Source organism: Babesia bovis, chromosome 3, assembly GCF_000165395.2.
Source record: "Babesia bovis T2Bo chromosome 3, whole genome shotgun sequence".
NCBI classification, from domain to species: domain Eukaryota; phylum Apicomplexa; class Aconoidasida; order Piroplasmida; family Babesiidae; genus Babesia; species Babesia bovis.
The window spans coordinates 2,267,949-2,281,127 of record NC_010575.1 but is presented as its reverse complement, the minus strand read 5'-3'; the positions used below and the strand labels follow the sequence as shown (position 1 = coordinate 2,281,127).

The window sequence follows — 13,179 nt, the reverse complement described above, 5'->3', positions numbered from 1 at the left end:
CTCCTTCTCCCCATTACGAGGTCCCTCCATGGTGGGCGCGTCGTCATAAATTGTCAAAAAGTTTCTAACCAGCTTTACGCTTCGTTGTAGCTTTATTCTGCGTTTATGTAAGAACGCATATACATATAATATATCGGTAATTCTTCTGAGAAACAATCGTAAGGTAGGTGTAGTTCGTGTTTTATGTAGCGTTGGGTGGTTATATCGGATGTTTGGGCCCATTTTACACCACTTCCCAAGAGTTTTTAAATACATATTATACCATTAGATGTTTTGTAATATAATATATATTCAGGATGGCAAAGCTTATGAAGCCAGGCCGCGTCGTGATCGTGCTCACTGGTCGTCGTGCAGGTCGCAAGGGTATTATTGTCCAATGCAATGAGAATGTTAGCAAGCGCAGGCCTTATGCTAACTGTTTGATTGCTGGTATTGATAGGTATCCTTCTAAGGTTACCCGTAAGATGAGCAAGGAGCAGATTAAGAAGCGCCTTCGCATCAAGCCTTTCGTCAAATACGTCAATGTTAACCATTTGATGCCCACTCGCTATGTTGTCACTGGACGCCTTGACCCCAAGGCTCTTGTTACTGACAGTCAGATGGAGAGTCGCGAAACTCGTAAGGAGGCTCGCATGGCATTGAAGGCTGTGTTCGAGGAGGCCTTGAACACTCCTGACCCAACTGAGGGCAAGATTACTAAGGATGCTCTGTTCCTCAGGCAGAAGCTCAAGTTCTGACACATTCTAAATTATACAATCGTTATTACATCTATGTTACAGTTTCACGATTTATATAGTTTAATGGTGGCTATAACAGTTGTACGCACTGTTGTGTTAATATATATATCTACATTATATTATTGTAAATCATAGTACCAGAGATCATGATAAGCTGTAATCAAAGTTATAGCACCCAGAGTTCATAGTGTTAGTTGCCTGGACAAGTGATTACACTTCTGCTGCCTGTCTAGAATATAAGGGTTTGCGATGGGATCTCTTCCTCCACCGGAGGTGTAGACGGAACTGGCTGTGATGCTTTATCTTTATTCTCTTGGATAACTTCCTTGAGAAAGTGGTGGAATGCCTGACTATCCTTTAATTCGACAAAGCGCAGCAATATCGCCTTTTTGGTACTCATGAGTCGGAATGCTACAATGTGTGGATCGGTTATCAGTGACTTGTCGACACTGCTAAGCCCAGCGACGCTATCGGCACCCAGGACTTGTTCCACATCGCTCAATGGTACCACTCGTTTTTTCTCCTCGACTACTAAATGCAAACAATCCTCGGCAAGGTCGTAAAGAACTGAACACGGCATAGATGTACCATCGGCGAATACAATATGTGTATCGCAACCGTTGACCATGCAATTCATGAATCCGATTTCTTCTTCTGGTGTAAGTGCTTTCTCGCCATCGGATAAGACATCTCCACCTTCTACAGGATCGCAGCAAGTGCTGCTCGTTTGGTTTCCCATTCTGTCATATTAATGAATGACCTGTTTATGCCGCATTGGTTTACCTACACCCGTTACAATACCGGGCAACCATGCTTTGTTCGAGGAAACCTATTTTGCGATGATGTGCAAGTTCTTCTGGGATTACATCAACTGTGTGCCTGGGGTTGGAAGGTAACCTTATCAAGAGCCGCGTATATATCCTGTTCAGTGATTGTTGTGTTGCTTTTAGCTGGATTGATGGTCAATTGATCAAAGTCGAAGATATCGTCAGCTGGTTTCGATTTTGCTGCGGGGTTAATCATACTTTGCTGAGGTGTGCGAATGCTACTCACAGGAGAGAAGCTGTCCATCAGATCGAAGTTTGAGTTGGTAAAATCACTAGGGATGTTTCTCAAAGGTTCGTGACGCTTTTCTTCGTTCTTAGCAGGTGCTGTAGAGGCAAACAGATCCATGTCCAATTGGCTTTGTTTAGAGTTTTGCTTTTCGTATTGTTCGTTCGACCCTAGTGTGCTTATAAGTTCTCCTTCACTCCGATGTGTGCGTTGTGGCTCTCCTATTAGTTGCATTAGCCTATCAGCTTTATTTTTGAGTCTACTTTCCTCTCGACACTTGATTAGTATGGGCTCCAATTCAGCGTTGGCGTAGCTTCTTACATCTTCTGTCATGTTAGCACTTGTCATCAGCACTTCGAAGAAACAAAGCACTCTTAACTGCGTTTGCCATGTGTTTGACCTATTATTCAGGCATGTTATAAGTTCATATACCACGTAACGCATGTTCATATCCTTTAATCTTGTAAGGAAATCATCTATGATCTGCTGTGACGGTGTCACTTTGATACCGCTAAATGTTAACATATCCTTTACGAGTCTGGCCTCAGATTCACCAGATAGGTCTTCTGATGAGTTGATTCTATTATCAGGTGACTGTATGAGTGACGGCAGTAGTGTCCTTTCAGCGGGAATAGATTGTGATCCTGGGTCCATACGCGGTGATTGGCGGTTTGCAGTTGGAAAGTTGTCGGAATAACCGAAACGTTCGGGTTTCTTCCTCATATCAACAACGGGGGAAACGTGTTTTCCGAATTTATCAGACGCCGTAGATACGAATGATGACCCAACACGTTCGATTTTACTAACGACTGAATCGGGAAGGTACTTGGTCGCCACGTCTGATATTAATTTAAGAGCACTGCCACCTACAGACTGCTTCGACTGGCTCCTTGGCTGGGTATTCCCGAAACCATACATGTTCCCAGTGTTATAATTGCCCTGAGCCGGTGCTGCCGATGATCTCCCGGTGAACCATGAAGTAATTCCTGAGGTGCTAGATGCTGTTTGTGATGTGGGCATATTACCAAATCCTGTGGCAGGTTGCCCTTGCCCGTAGTAATTCATCTGATTAGGCGATGCTACACCACCCATACTACCAATTCCTTGAGATGACGGCATATTGCCAAAACCAACCATGGTGTTTTGGTCGGAACCACGTAAATTGTTCGAACCTAGGTCAGGAACCTGCTGGGCATACACCACCTTAAGCAGATCTTCCACTTCATTCCTTACCATGTGACATAGGTAGTCACCATCATATTCACTGTATGGCGCTTTGTAGTTGCGTGCGTCTGCAACAGCCTGGCTTTGGCAAACTCTGTTTCTGTCGAATTCATGAGGTAACCTTGCACATAGGTTTTTCAATAGCTTTAAGCACTTGAACTTAACATAAGGCTCATTTGATTCAAGTCTCTTTAACAAGAAACTTTCAACATAAGATAACGTATTAGGGTTCCTCACAACCATGTCAATAATATCCTTGTAGACATACCCAGGAGTCGGTTCTGCAGTGGCAGAACAGGCCCTAACGAGTAGGCTATGCTGGCTAGAACTTAAAGCCTCTTGTTTTGCCATATTGGCTAAGCTTGATGGCTGATTAAGACTGAATTTGCTATATCGGTACCAATCATTCCTTGGTTAGGACAACCAATCGGTATTAAGGTCACCAATTATTAATTGTGTATAATTAATGCTCAATATTTTTAGAATTCATTAATAAGTTGCGATGTGAGGCAATTGTCGCGTATGTCGTACCGCGGTGTGTGCGTGTGTTACACTGAACGAGCCTTACCCATACATTTTACTCATTGGTCCAAATTATGATTCATCTGCATTGGATGTTTCTTCTTGTGTTTTTTGGAACTGCCTAAGTTCAGGTCGGTACAAATGTGTGTCCTTGACCTTCAACGAATTTAACGGTATAGGTTCATGTACATTACATCCTTCCGGTACATAAGGTGGCGACCACCTCCATTCACCTCTAATGGATCCCACTGGGGATACGTTCTCTCGAAGCAATGATGCTGTTATTTGCCCAGGTTTACTTTCACCGGAGCTTCCGATGATATACATATCAGCGGTTACCTTGGCTTTGAATGGTCGCAACTGCACATATATATCTTCTGTTATAACCAACACACCTTATAGTCCACGTGTTTGATTAAGTAGCATACGTTATTGCGCATATTTGTGTCAGTGATGTAGTAACAACCGTTAGCCTTGGTCACACATTTTCTTGTTCCATGCCCAGAGGTCTCGATCAATGTATCACTAACATCTTCATCGCTATTAGAACTGCTTTTACTTTCTTGGGACAACGGATCAGCTCTTCCCCTTTTCGGCTTCCATACTAGACAGTTGACTCCATGCAAAGGCAGTGGATGCAATGTTTCAAACAGCGTTTTAATCTTAGGGTCACGGTTGCAGAACTCAGAAAAGATGGCCACACTTATATCTTCTGGTTTTGGAAAGCGTTTTTGATGAGAGTGCCATGGATATTTGTCAATATCTGGCCAGTAATAACCTGAATTATATGTCTATGTGTAAGTTTACATACTTGGAGTTCTTGGATTCCTAGCTCGATAGACTGGTTTATACTGTCTGTAATACGGGTATAATATATTTTTGAGCGGCTTGGGCTGTAGACGGTGTGTACCGATGGCGCTATGGTAGTAAATTGCCTTCGCTACATTAGTGCCTCCTTTAGTACGTGAGGTTGACATATTACCTCGTAATTATATTTTCAACATTTTATACTGAAAATGTCAAGATATACAATGCATAAGCTATATCTGTGATGCTTGAAATGCGAAATTGGTCAAACAAATCAAGCTTTTTAAGGGGGCTTGTGGTGTAGTGGTATCACGTTCGCTTCGCATGCGAAAGATCTCGGGTTCGATTCCCGACGAGTCCAAACTTTTACGTAACATTTACGATGATTGATTTGCACTTTCCACTTTATGGTCTCTAGGGTTATCGATTGGTTTATCGAGAGTACGATACCGCTTCTGTAGCTAACATATTTAATACGTTGAAATGTTGCCATTGACAATACATCATTATTTCTACAGGTTCATCTTTTCCTAATATATACAATGCATTAAATCTATCACGCAACATAATATAGGAAGTATATATCTATTTCCACCATTACTACAAAGTCCATTGATTACGTCGTGAGTGTTACGATAATGTATTTTACATTCATTACGGTAAAATACATCGTGATGTGGTATATTCTGCATAGCACTCAAATTGTTCAATGATAGATCACGCGATTTCGTCACTCTTCATTGTCCGGCTTGATTGACGCCACAATGGCAGCACACTGTAGATTATCTGGCTCCAATGCGAATATACTCCCTTGTACAACCTTCTCTACTCGCTAAACATAATGTAAAGTAGATAACGACGCCTACCCTAAGCAAGTCCTTGGGCTCAGTTCTTCCGTGGTTCACGGGAAACCTGAGTGTTCCATCCTGTGTTGTATATTTAACTGACGACATTGTACCTACCAGTTCGTAAAGGTCATCATCGACGATAACAAAAGTAATGTAGTGGCAGATGGTCTAGGAAATGTTAACAGAATATATCCAACTTACATCTACATCGTCGGAATTGTATGCTGATTGTCCTTGTGATTCAAATGATGTATGTAGATCTTTGATCTTATCGGTCTTTTCAATCAGCTGTGCGGTTATATTAACAATGTCAATGCACCTACTGCTCCTCTTTCGGCAGGTGAAGCCTTCAGCGATTGCTTCCTCATTTGTTCAAGGATAGAATCTTCATTCACGCTTGCATCATCCTCGATATTGTTAAGCAAATGTAACAAAGCCACAGTTCCACATGTGTTCCGTAGATTCTATGTGATATAAGCTTAGTTACCACATAAATATACCTGTCTTGCAAACCAGACTTTTGCTGACACATTTTTCGGTGATGTATATTTAGCATCAGTATCGCGATAACGGCATATCTGTGAAACGTTATCTAACACCAGGTACTTTATTACCTTTGGTGTGAGCGGGATGGTCACAATAACACCAACTACAGGCTTCGTAAGCTGCAAATGTATGTTTTATTAATATACTATGGCCAGTAAAGTGATGAACAATAAAGAACATTTACGTTTCATTGGAGATAACACCGTGTAACATTTCACCAAAGATACACGTTAAATATGAATAAGACACACGTAATGGACAGTACGAACTGGTTTCAATGATTGTAACCAGACAGTAAACATAATATGGGTTAAAGGTTAACAAGTGGTGTCATAGTTAACTCCATAACTGCTGCACATACAGTTTTATAATTACACATCGATTAGAACCTCCTGTATTGACAAAAGATTCCTTACCTCATTGTATGCCCAATCTTCCCATGCTAGCAAATCCTGAAATACTACATTGCTTTGCCCTAATTTCTCCGCATAGTTGTTGAAAACTTCAGGGCAAGCCTCAAGGGGAGCGAAGTCACCTCTCATGTTACGTACGCCTTGGATTTGCAGTTTATTGAATTTCCTTAGAAGCTTAGATACCATGTGATTACTAAATGTATGCGTTAAAAAGTGTTTCGGTGAATTTAAAATATGTTTTCTTAATATGTGTATTAGCATTACGACTACCCTCTATAAATGAAATGTGTGGTAATAGACGATGCTTACATCGTTTAAATTGTGAATTTAAAGGCAGAGCTACTTTGAACATTATGTGAAGTAAGGTTTAAAAGGCTAATACTGAAATGATGTTATATATTTATAAGCCTTCATATTACTGTGGTCCAGATGGGTAACACCTGGCTTCTATTATTATATTTTAGAATATCACTATTTTGTGATAGTTAAACTGCTGTCCTTGAAGCTGATATCCATGTTTGGTTTTTCACTATTAAGGAAGTCAATGTTAGTCATGTTTAGATATTAGCGCCAACACAATACAGAAATGACAGTATAAAGTTCTACAACATATAGATAGGTGCTAAAACACAATGGATAATAATTATGTGCTATGATATATACTGTTTTTTAATGATAATAATGTTTTCCAAGACCTCCCCATAGTAAGCCGCGAGGCAATAACCCCCTGCCAAATAGCCATGTTAAACGTTAAACGCGTTACAATATATCGTAATTAGAACATTCAGGTCATTATTTAATCATATATAGGTAAGTTCTTGCATTACTCACTTTGGTTTGTTGTTTATTAACTTGATGTGTTGTCCCCCTAGACTGTATCAAGCGTTTCTAATTGTATATACCGTTGTTTCGTTATATCTATGTTCTATACCTTACACCTATTAACATTTTTTCAGATTGTTAATACAAGATGGCTAAATCCAAGAACCACACCAATCACAACCAGGTTTGTGAATTGTAGCATCTATTTTACTATTTATATTAGATCAAAAAGGCACACCGTAACGGTATCAAGAAGGCGAAGATCCCTAAGAAGATTTCTACTAAGGGAGTAAGTTTAGCATGAATGTTTGTGTATTTGTCACTGTATAGTGGATTGTTGTGACTGTGTTTTTTTCGATTATATTTTGTTTTTTGCAGTAATGCATTGCTTTATTGTGACATTTAATTATATTTATATATAATTTTTCACATGATTAACATTTATTATCAGATGTGCCCCAAGTTCTTAAGAAACCAGAAGTTTGCCAAGAAACACATGAACTCTGCTGGGTCAGATCGCAGCGAGTGATTATACACCACTTGTCAGAGTCATTGTTGGCATTTGTGACGTCTTATGTTTAAACAAGCATGAACGTTGTCTAATGTGCCTTACTTTTGTGATTCATATATATTACATGTATCCACGAGTTATTTGTTTCTACGTATAGTATGCTTCAGTGCTTATCACTGTGATTTTTTAGCTTATTAATCTACCGTATTGTGAACTGAAATAAATCGTTATATCGGTAGTATCACATAGCGTGTCATAAAGTATCTTGCGATAGATTTATAAAGTACATTTTATTAGGTCGTTAGCGTTGTATTCACAAGTGGTCCTATGTACTCTGTCATGTTTGTAGATGATAAAATGGTGGACCGATCGGGATTCGAACCCGAGACCTTCCGCATGCAAAGCGGACGCGATACCCCTTCGCCATCGGCCCCTTATATCAAGAGGGCATTTTTTGTATCATTACATGTGTCTAACAGAGTTTGCCAAGCCAACATAAATGGGTGTATTATATAAACACCACGTTTATGTCTGCATCTATTCCCGAAAATGCTGGATTCTAAAATAACGCTTCCAGGTGACGTCGTAAATACCAGGGCATCGTCACTGCTCCAGGGACGCGGGACGTACGTTGATAACGGTGTCCTTCGTGCAAGTTTCCTTGGAACATTTAAACAGGTAGGTAGTGATACATAGCTAACAGCATCATATTGTCTTAATGTGTAACTGATTGGCATCCACCGGTAGCTATATGATAGTGATGTATATCTTTATTAGTGCTTATGTCTAATTTGGATTAATTGATCTCTACAAGTTGTATAGTTGCTTACATAAGATCTTAGCACCATTGCTACCTCTACTTATTGCATGTTATCATGTTTTAGGTCAACCAGCTGGCGTATGTAGAGCCCCTTCATGGTAAATACTTTGCCCAGGTGGGCGATGTTGTTGTTGGCGTGGTCCAACGCATCGGTGGCAATTGTTGGTACATAGATATAGGTTCATCTATGAGGGTCCAGCTGTCCATCTTTCAAGTGAACACTGAGGAGTTAGCAACTCGTCGCAAATTGGACGAAGACGTCTATGAGATGCGAAACTTATTTGGGATAGGACATGTAATCTCATGTGAAGTACAGCGCGTATCGGTATGTCATAGACAAACGATGTCATATAATGTAGCCCAATGGAACGGTGCTTTTACAGACACGTACTAGTAAATATGGCCGTCTGAACAACGGCATATTGGTGAAGGTTAAGCCTAATCTTATGCTCCGTCAAAGTAAGCATATGCAAGAGTTGTCATGCGGCATTAGTATGATTCTAGGTTGCAATGGTAGGTCTTTACTCCGTAGATTATATACCAACAGGCTTCATTTGGTTGGGTCCAATACAGAAGAGCGGTGATGCAACAATACATGCTCAGGTTTACCATGATATATGCACTTTTCGTCGTATTATACTTTCACTGGCCGGTTTGAGTATATGCATAAACTTTGCTCTACTTTGTGAGATATTCGAGTTTTTCAAGGAGAAATGCCCCGGCAAGAACAGCTTGTCAAAGGAACAAGCTCCGGAACTTTTAGAAAGATTTTTCAGCGAAAAACGAGCATAGTCATTATCGCAATATACATTAAATTATTAATATCGCATTTAAACAAGTTGCATTGTGTATTTAGCACAGAAATGTGAATCAGTGTAAACCGTTGACCTTAGCTACTTCCATTAAAACGACATTCTCTAATTGTATTTCCTATCTAACGCAACTGAAACTGTTAGCCACAACTGGCATGATGCCATACTAATATTCAACGACAGTACGTATGAGGGATCAGTTAAAGTGTATGTTTCATCACTAGTCTGTTGAAACACGGACAACGTGTCATCATATGCCCCCGGTTCTATGCTACGCACTTAATATGCAATACATAACGACATGGTCAAACTTAAGTAAAAGTCTGTACGTGCTCTTACTCCTCGGCTTGTGCGCACATGAGCATCTGAAAGGAATGATTTATCATACATCGCGGACCCACCTTTTGTCTGACACGCTCCATACGTTGGGCCTTTGTAATCTTCTTGTTGCGAATGTATTTCTTGCCATCGGCAGTGATGACAGTGTGGCCCTTGATGGTACGCGATGGAGGATCCTTCTTGGTTTTGGGGACGATAGGGTTCTGACGGATGGCAGCATGGGCCTTGGCGTACATCTCCTCAATGTTGTCCTCATTGATTCCAGCTCTGAGGAAAGCGGAGAAGTGACTCTTGTACTTCTCAGGGTCTTCCTCCTTCATCTCGCGCATGTAGTTAGCGACGTGAATACCCATGATACGCTCACGGTGGACCTCGGCGTCGTAGTTGGTCTGCTTGTCGTCACCAACAGAGAATCCAGGGAACCTCTTCTCGCTGTGAGGAATGTGGAGACCACCGTCGCAGGCACCCTTCAAAGCACCGAAAACCTTGTTTCCAGTAGTGACAATCTTGATACCTACATCAAGAAGAGCCTTGAATGGCCTTCTGTCATGGTCCTCCTCCTCAATGTGGAAGGAAGTACCATCAGCCTGTTCCTTACCAACAAACTGGTTGTCAAGCTTCAACTGAGTGAGGAGCCTACGAGCAAGGAGAAGGCCAGTGCAGTAAGCAGCAGCGTAGTTGGTCAAACCAACATTGACACCGTAGTGCTTCAACTCAGTGGAATCAGCAGAAGCGTGGACCTTATCACCAACAATAGTTGCAGAGATGATCTGGCAGATAATGCGCTTGTTGGTAAACCTCACAACAAAGCGGTACTTAGGAGAAGCGTACTTGTTCTTGTCCTGAAGAACCATACGCCTACGGCAGTAGTAGTCGGTTTTGCCCTCTGAAAAAATATAGATCGTTAATAAAGATATTGAACACATCTACCAAACAAGTTGTATAGTCAACATAAAAACATGGAAGTTATAATGAAAAATGTTACGGACGACAGGTCGAGCTGAGTTACCACGCAACTCGGTTTATGTACGCTTGTTAATGTGCGCCCACAGCTATGTACCATGACCAAATGAGCACAGTTCATACCAGGGCAAAACATTAAGACAGAACTTACCCCTGCGCCTGCGGTACTTTACCTGAAAGCGCTTGAAGTAGGCCTTACTCTTCAGCACGCGAATGAATGCCATGGTTTCTGTAAACTACATTATATATGCCCACGAAGTTATGGCAAGAAATGTAAAAAAATTACGACACATCTATGAGTGTTACCAACACCATAGATCCTAGAAATCGCAGACGACGTACCTTATGGTCTCTATAATACCCAAATACCTATGCTATGTGCGTGCCACAAACCTGTGTATCTATTATAACAGGTGTTTTTGGTTATAATATGACTTTTACCAAAAAGGAGGACGTTCCTTAAAATGGGGGGCGGAACGCCAGGTCGAGGTCAAAGTCATCCATATAACCACTTTTAGTTAATAGGCAGCCATAGAAACTTAATTGGATGTAACATATAGTCAATATGTGATTGTTGGAATCTGTATATTTCATATGTGTTGTCCACTTTCAGTGGAAGCTTTGGGCACATAACTAGGCCTTGCCAAAGTGTAATATATTAGTGGAATCACGCTATATTTTGAACTAGACGTGTAGAATATACTATATGTAGTTGATATAAACAGGGTTTATGTCTTGAGTTTGGCATTTTATGATGTAGAGTATATCAAGTTATACTAATTCCATCTTGTAGTTAACTATGACATTTGTATGTTGTATGCATTATATCAACACTACTAGTTGTAATGTGTAATCGTATTGTTGTTATAATATCTAATTTTGTTTGTTAAATGTGTAGAATGGTATACAATGTAGCTCACGACAGGACACTAGAATCTTTCAATTATCCAACACATCGCCAAATCCCAGTATGAAAAGCGACTATGTACAACAATGTATGAATGTGTTGGGATTATAACAATTTAATTAGCAACTATAACCTAGGTTGATTCCTATCCTAACCCCCATAACTGGGGTCCTAGAGCCCTAAAGATCATTAAACTGAGGCCTCTGACGTTATCATAACATAAAAGGTCATCATATAACATTTATTGGAGTGACCATATAGGTCCTGTAAATTATATAAAGTGGTAGGTCTTTTGCACATGGTCGAATTTGGTGCCCAACCCCTTGGGCCCTAGCGGGTTTGGTCAATGTGCCTCTTATTACAGCAAGTATACTACTATATCATTGTTGATTTCTGTATTTCTGTTCTGTATGATTTTATTAACGTGATTGTGTTGTTTATTGATGTTATTTAATGGTTTATCTTTGCACTTCTGTATTTGTCATCTGGATTTAGTGTTTTCTTCTATATTAACCGGCGGCCTAACACTGTTTTATACACTTATTATATTTTTCTTAGGGGTATAATTCCAATAAATAGAAGGGCTCTACAATGGTGGACCAGAAGGGTAGTGGTATGTCTATTATGCTTTTGTGGAGCCTAATATTTCGCAGCTAAAGCCTCTAAGGTCGCTCCCTTGCCCAAGGTCCTGAAGCAAGAGAAGGTCACCAAACAACGTGATCATTTATTTGTTCATCCTCCTAAGAACTACGGTATTGGTGGTGACATTCGTCCTCGCGTCAACCTTTCGCGTTATGTTAAATGGCCTAAATACGTCCGTATCCAACGTCAACGTCGCGTTCTTTTACAAAGGCTGAAGATTCCACCAGCTATTAATCAGTTCAACTACACTATTGACAAGAGCCAAGCTCACCAGTTGTTGAAATTGTTGAGCAAGTACAAGCCAGAGACTCGTAAGGAGAAGTCTGCTCGTTTGTTGGCTGACGCCAATGCCATTGCCCAGGGTCAGGAGGTAGTTTCTAAGAAGCCCTACATGCTAAAGAGCGGTTTGAACCACGTGACCAACTTGGTAGAGTACAAGAAGGCCAAGCTTGTTGTTATTGCTCATGATGTCGACCCCCTTGAGCTCGTTATGTGGCTGCCCACTCTTTGCCGCAAGAAGGAGGTTCCCTACTGCATCATTAAAGGCAAGAGTAGGCTGGGAAAGCTTGTTCACCAGAGGACTGCGTCTGTGGTTGCCGTTGACAACATCCGCAAGGAGGACCAGGCTGAGTTTGAAGGCATGATTAAGGCATTCACTGCTATGTTCAATGACAACGTTGAGATTCGTCGTCGTTGGGGTGGTCATATCATGGGTATCAAATCGCAGCGTCAAGAAGCAAAGGTCAAGGCCTTGATCGCGATGGAGAACGCCAAGAAGCTTGGTCTTGCTATTGGATGAACGTCTGTGTAGGCGCCACGGCGTGTTTTACGCTAGACATATGTCACGTGTTGACCAATGGTAATATTGACACGTATATGCATATACATGCCTTTTTGTTTTCAGGATGATGATAAAACCACAGACCTGTGCCGATGCAATGCACGTGCGGACTGTTGTTATCTGATTTTAACTGTGTGAGCTGTTACTGCCATGGAGTTGTTGCCATCATTTGCAGGCACAACCTCCGCCAACAACAGCTAATATTGACGTCACATAGGAACCGCGTTGCCATAGCTTCGTTGGGCCGACAAGATGACAACATTATTTTCATCATTCGTTTAAACTATGATTACACTTGCCTAGGAAGTGCCGTCAGAATGTGCCTGATCAGCGCTATTTATGTTGTGAAACGGGCATATGAGTATACTAACA

The 13,179-nt window shown here is 41.0% G+C and overlaps 9 protein-coding genes across 9 annotated transcripts; 4 read left to right on the top strand and 5 right to left on the bottom strand.

Moving 5' to 3' along the window:
• The first annotated feature begins 61 nt into the window (after positions 1-61).
• Positions 62-766, top strand: BBOV_III010680 (putative large subunit ribosomal protein L27e). The gene is made up of 2 exons (XM_001612138.1): positions 62-163; positions 296-766. The coding sequence occupies exon 2, from the start codon at positions 297-299 to the stop codon at positions 735-737; it is 441 nt and encodes a 146-aa protein (XP_001612188.1). The 5' UTR covers positions 62-163; position 296; the 3' UTR covers positions 738-766.
• A 91-nt stretch (positions 767-857) lies between these two features.
• On the bottom strand, positions 858-1,489 carry BBOV_III010670 (uncharacterized protein). Its single transcript, XM_001612137.2, has one exon. The coding sequence runs from the start codon at positions 1,474-1,476 to the stop codon at positions 967-969; it is 510 nt and encodes a 169-aa protein (XP_001612187.1). The 5' UTR covers positions 1,477-1,489; the 3' UTR covers positions 858-966.
• A 109-nt stretch (positions 1,490-1,598) lies between these two features.
• BBOV_III010660 (uncharacterized protein) lies at positions 1,599-3,383 on the bottom strand. The gene has a single exon (XM_001612136.2). The coding sequence runs from the start codon at positions 3,363-3,365 to the stop codon at positions 1,605-1,607; it is 1,761 nt and encodes a 586-aa protein (XP_001612186.1). The 5' UTR covers positions 3,366-3,383; the 3' UTR covers positions 1,599-1,604.
• An 83-nt stretch (positions 3,384-3,466) lies between these two features.
• On the bottom strand, positions 3,467-4,570 carry BBOV_III010650 (uncharacterized protein). Its single transcript, XM_001612135.2, has 3 exons — positions 4,348-4,570; positions 3,932-4,314; positions 3,467-3,896 (listed from the first exon to the last, which is right to left on the bottom strand). The coding sequence occupies exons 1-3, from the start codon at positions 4,511-4,513 to the stop codon at positions 3,609-3,611; spliced, it is 837 nt and encodes a 278-aa protein (XP_001612185.1). The 5' UTR covers positions 4,514-4,570; the 3' UTR covers positions 3,467-3,608.
• Positions 4,571-4,959: 389 nt separating this feature from the next.
• On the bottom strand, positions 4,960-6,401 carry BBOV_III010630 (Ubiquitin carboxyl-terminal hydrolase 1 family protein). Its single transcript, XM_051767034.1, has 8 exons — positions 6,154-6,401; positions 5,806-5,856; positions 5,692-5,769; positions 5,515-5,655; positions 5,393-5,479; positions 5,306-5,359; positions 5,210-5,269; positions 4,960-5,175 (listed from the first exon to the last, which is right to left on the bottom strand). The coding sequence occupies exons 1-8, from the start codon at positions 6,334-6,336 to the stop codon at positions 5,074-5,076; spliced, it is 756 nt and encodes a 251-aa protein (XP_051623549.1). The 5' UTR covers positions 6,337-6,401; the 3' UTR covers positions 4,960-5,073.
• A 509-nt stretch (positions 6,402-6,910) lies between these two features.
• On the top strand, positions 6,911-7,587 carry BBOV_III010620 (putative large subunit ribosomal protein L29e). Its single transcript, XM_001612133.2, has 4 exons — positions 6,911-6,960; positions 7,107-7,156; positions 7,196-7,261; positions 7,424-7,587. Exons 2-4 carry the CDS (start codon positions 7,121-7,123, stop codon positions 7,499-7,501), a joined length of 180 nt encoding a protein of 59 aa, XP_001612183.1. The 5' UTR covers positions 6,911-6,960; positions 7,107-7,120; the 3' UTR covers positions 7,502-7,587.
• A 418-nt stretch (positions 7,588-8,005) lies between these two features.
• Positions 8,006-9,126, top strand: BBOV_III010600 (Exosome complex exonuclease RRP4 N-terminal region family protein). Its single transcript, XM_001612132.2, has 4 exons — positions 8,006-8,161; positions 8,368-8,628; positions 8,663-8,816; positions 8,851-9,126. Exons 1-4 carry the CDS (start codon positions 8,033-8,035, stop codon positions 9,093-9,095), a joined length of 789 nt encoding a protein of 262 aa, XP_001612182.1. The 5' UTR covers positions 8,006-8,032; the 3' UTR covers positions 9,096-9,126.
• A 288-nt stretch (positions 9,127-9,414) lies between these two features.
• Positions 9,415-10,842, bottom strand: BBOV_III010590 (ribosomal L18p/L5e family protein). Its single transcript, XM_001612131.2, has 4 exons — positions 10,760-10,842; positions 10,569-10,646; positions 9,517-10,340; positions 9,415-9,480 (listed from the first exon to the last, which is right to left on the bottom strand). The coding sequence occupies exons 2-4, from the start codon at positions 10,639-10,641 to the stop codon at positions 9,451-9,453; spliced, it is 927 nt and encodes a 308-aa protein (XP_001612181.1). The 5' UTR covers positions 10,642-10,646; positions 10,760-10,842; the 3' UTR covers positions 9,415-9,450.
• A 684-nt stretch (positions 10,843-11,526) lies between these two features.
• Positions 11,527-12,884, top strand: BBOV_III010580 (putative large subunit ribosomal protein L7Ae). The gene is made up of 3 exons (XM_001612130.2): positions 11,527-11,607; positions 11,883-11,937; positions 11,978-12,884. Exons 2-3 carry the CDS (start codon positions 11,916-11,918, stop codon positions 12,763-12,765), a joined length of 810 nt encoding a protein of 269 aa, XP_001612180.1. The 5' UTR covers positions 11,527-11,607; positions 11,883-11,915; the 3' UTR covers positions 12,766-12,884.
• The last annotated feature ends 295 nt before the right edge of the window (positions 12,885-13,179 follow it).

What these genes read in the sequence shown, in the direction of transcription:
- BBOV_III010680 (XM_001612138.1), top strand. Translation starts at nt 297, where the DNA reads ATGGCAAAGCTTATGAAGCCAGGCCGCGTCGTGATCGTGCTCACTGGT.
- BBOV_III010670 (XM_001612137.2), bottom strand. Translation starts at nt 1,476, where the DNA reads ATGGGAAACCAAACGAGCAGCACTTGCTGCGATCCTGTAGAAGGTGGA.
- BBOV_III010660 (XM_001612136.2), bottom strand. Translation starts at nt 3,365, where the DNA reads ATGGCAAAACAAGAGGCTTTAAGTTCTAGCCAGCATAGCCTACTCGTT.
- BBOV_III010650 (XM_001612135.2), bottom strand. Translation starts at nt 4,513, where the DNA reads ATGTCAACCTCACGTACTAAAGGAGGCACTAATGTAGCGAAGGCAATT. An exon ending in TAGGAATCCAAGAACTCCAA is followed by an intron (nt 4,315 to 4,347) that starts GTATGTAAACTT and finishes CATATAATTCAG; the next exon opens with GTTATTACTGGCCAGATATT. An exon ending in TCAAACACGTGGACTATAAG is followed by an intron (nt 3,897 to 3,931) that starts GTGTGTTGGTTA and finishes ATATATGTGCAG; the next exon opens with TTGCGACCATTCAAAGCCAA.
- BBOV_III010630 (XM_051767034.1), bottom strand. Translation starts at nt 6,336, where the DNA reads ATGGTATCTAAGCTTCTAAGGAAATTCAATAAACTGCAAATCCAAGGC. An exon ending in AAGTCTGGTTTGCAAGACAG is followed by an intron (nt 5,656 to 5,691) that starts GTATATTTATGT and finishes TATATCACATAG; the next exon opens with AATCTACGGAACACATGTGG. An exon ending in ATGATGACCTTTACGAACTG is followed by an intron (nt 5,270 to 5,305) that starts GTAGGTACAATG and finishes TATACAACACAG; the next exon opens with GATGGAACACTCAGGTTTCC.
- BBOV_III010620 (XM_001612133.2), top strand. Translation starts at nt 7,121, where the DNA reads ATGGCTAAATCCAAGAACCACACCAATCACAACCAG. An exon ending in ACCACACCAATCACAACCAG is followed by an intron (nt 7,157 to 7,195) that starts GTTTGTGAATTG and finishes TATTTATATTAG; the next exon opens with ATCAAAAAGGCACACCGTAA. An exon ending in AGAAGATTTCTACTAAGGGA is followed by an intron (nt 7,262 to 7,423) that starts GTAAGTTTAGCA and finishes ATTTATTATCAG; the next exon opens with ATGTGCCCCAAGTTCTTAAG.
- BBOV_III010600 (XM_001612132.2), top strand. Translation starts at nt 8,033, where the DNA reads ATGCTGGATTCTAAAATAACGCTTCCAGGTGACGTCGTAAATACCAGG. An exon ending in GTGAAGTACAGCGCGTATCG is followed by an intron (nt 8,629 to 8,662) that starts GTATGTCATAGA and finishes CATATAATGTAG; the next exon opens with CCCAATGGAACGGTGCTTTT. An exon ending in TATGATTCTAGGTTGCAATG is followed by an intron (nt 8,817 to 8,850) that starts GTAGGTCTTTAC and finishes ATATACCAACAG; the next exon opens with GCTTCATTTGGTTGGGTCCA.
- BBOV_III010590 (XM_001612131.2), bottom strand. Translation starts at nt 10,641, where the DNA reads ATGGCATTCATTCGCGTGCTGAAGAGTAAGGCCTACTTCAAGCGCTTT. An exon ending in AAAGTACCGCAGGCGCAGGG is followed by an intron (nt 10,341 to 10,568) that starts GTAAGTTCTGTC and finishes ATATTTTTTCAG; the next exon opens with AGGGCAAAACCGACTACTAC. An exon ending in TGGAGCGTGTCAGACAAAAG is followed by an intron (nt 9,481 to 9,516) that starts GTGGGTCCGCGA and finishes CATTCCTTTCAG; the next exon opens with ATGCTCATGTGCGCACAAGC.
- BBOV_III010580 (XM_001612130.2), top strand. Translation starts at nt 11,916, where the DNA reads ATGGTGGACCAGAAGGGTAGTG. An exon ending in GGTGGACCAGAAGGGTAGTG is followed by an intron (nt 11,938 to 11,977) that starts GTATGTCTATTA and finishes AATATTTCGCAG; the next exon opens with CTAAAGCCTCTAAGGTCGCT.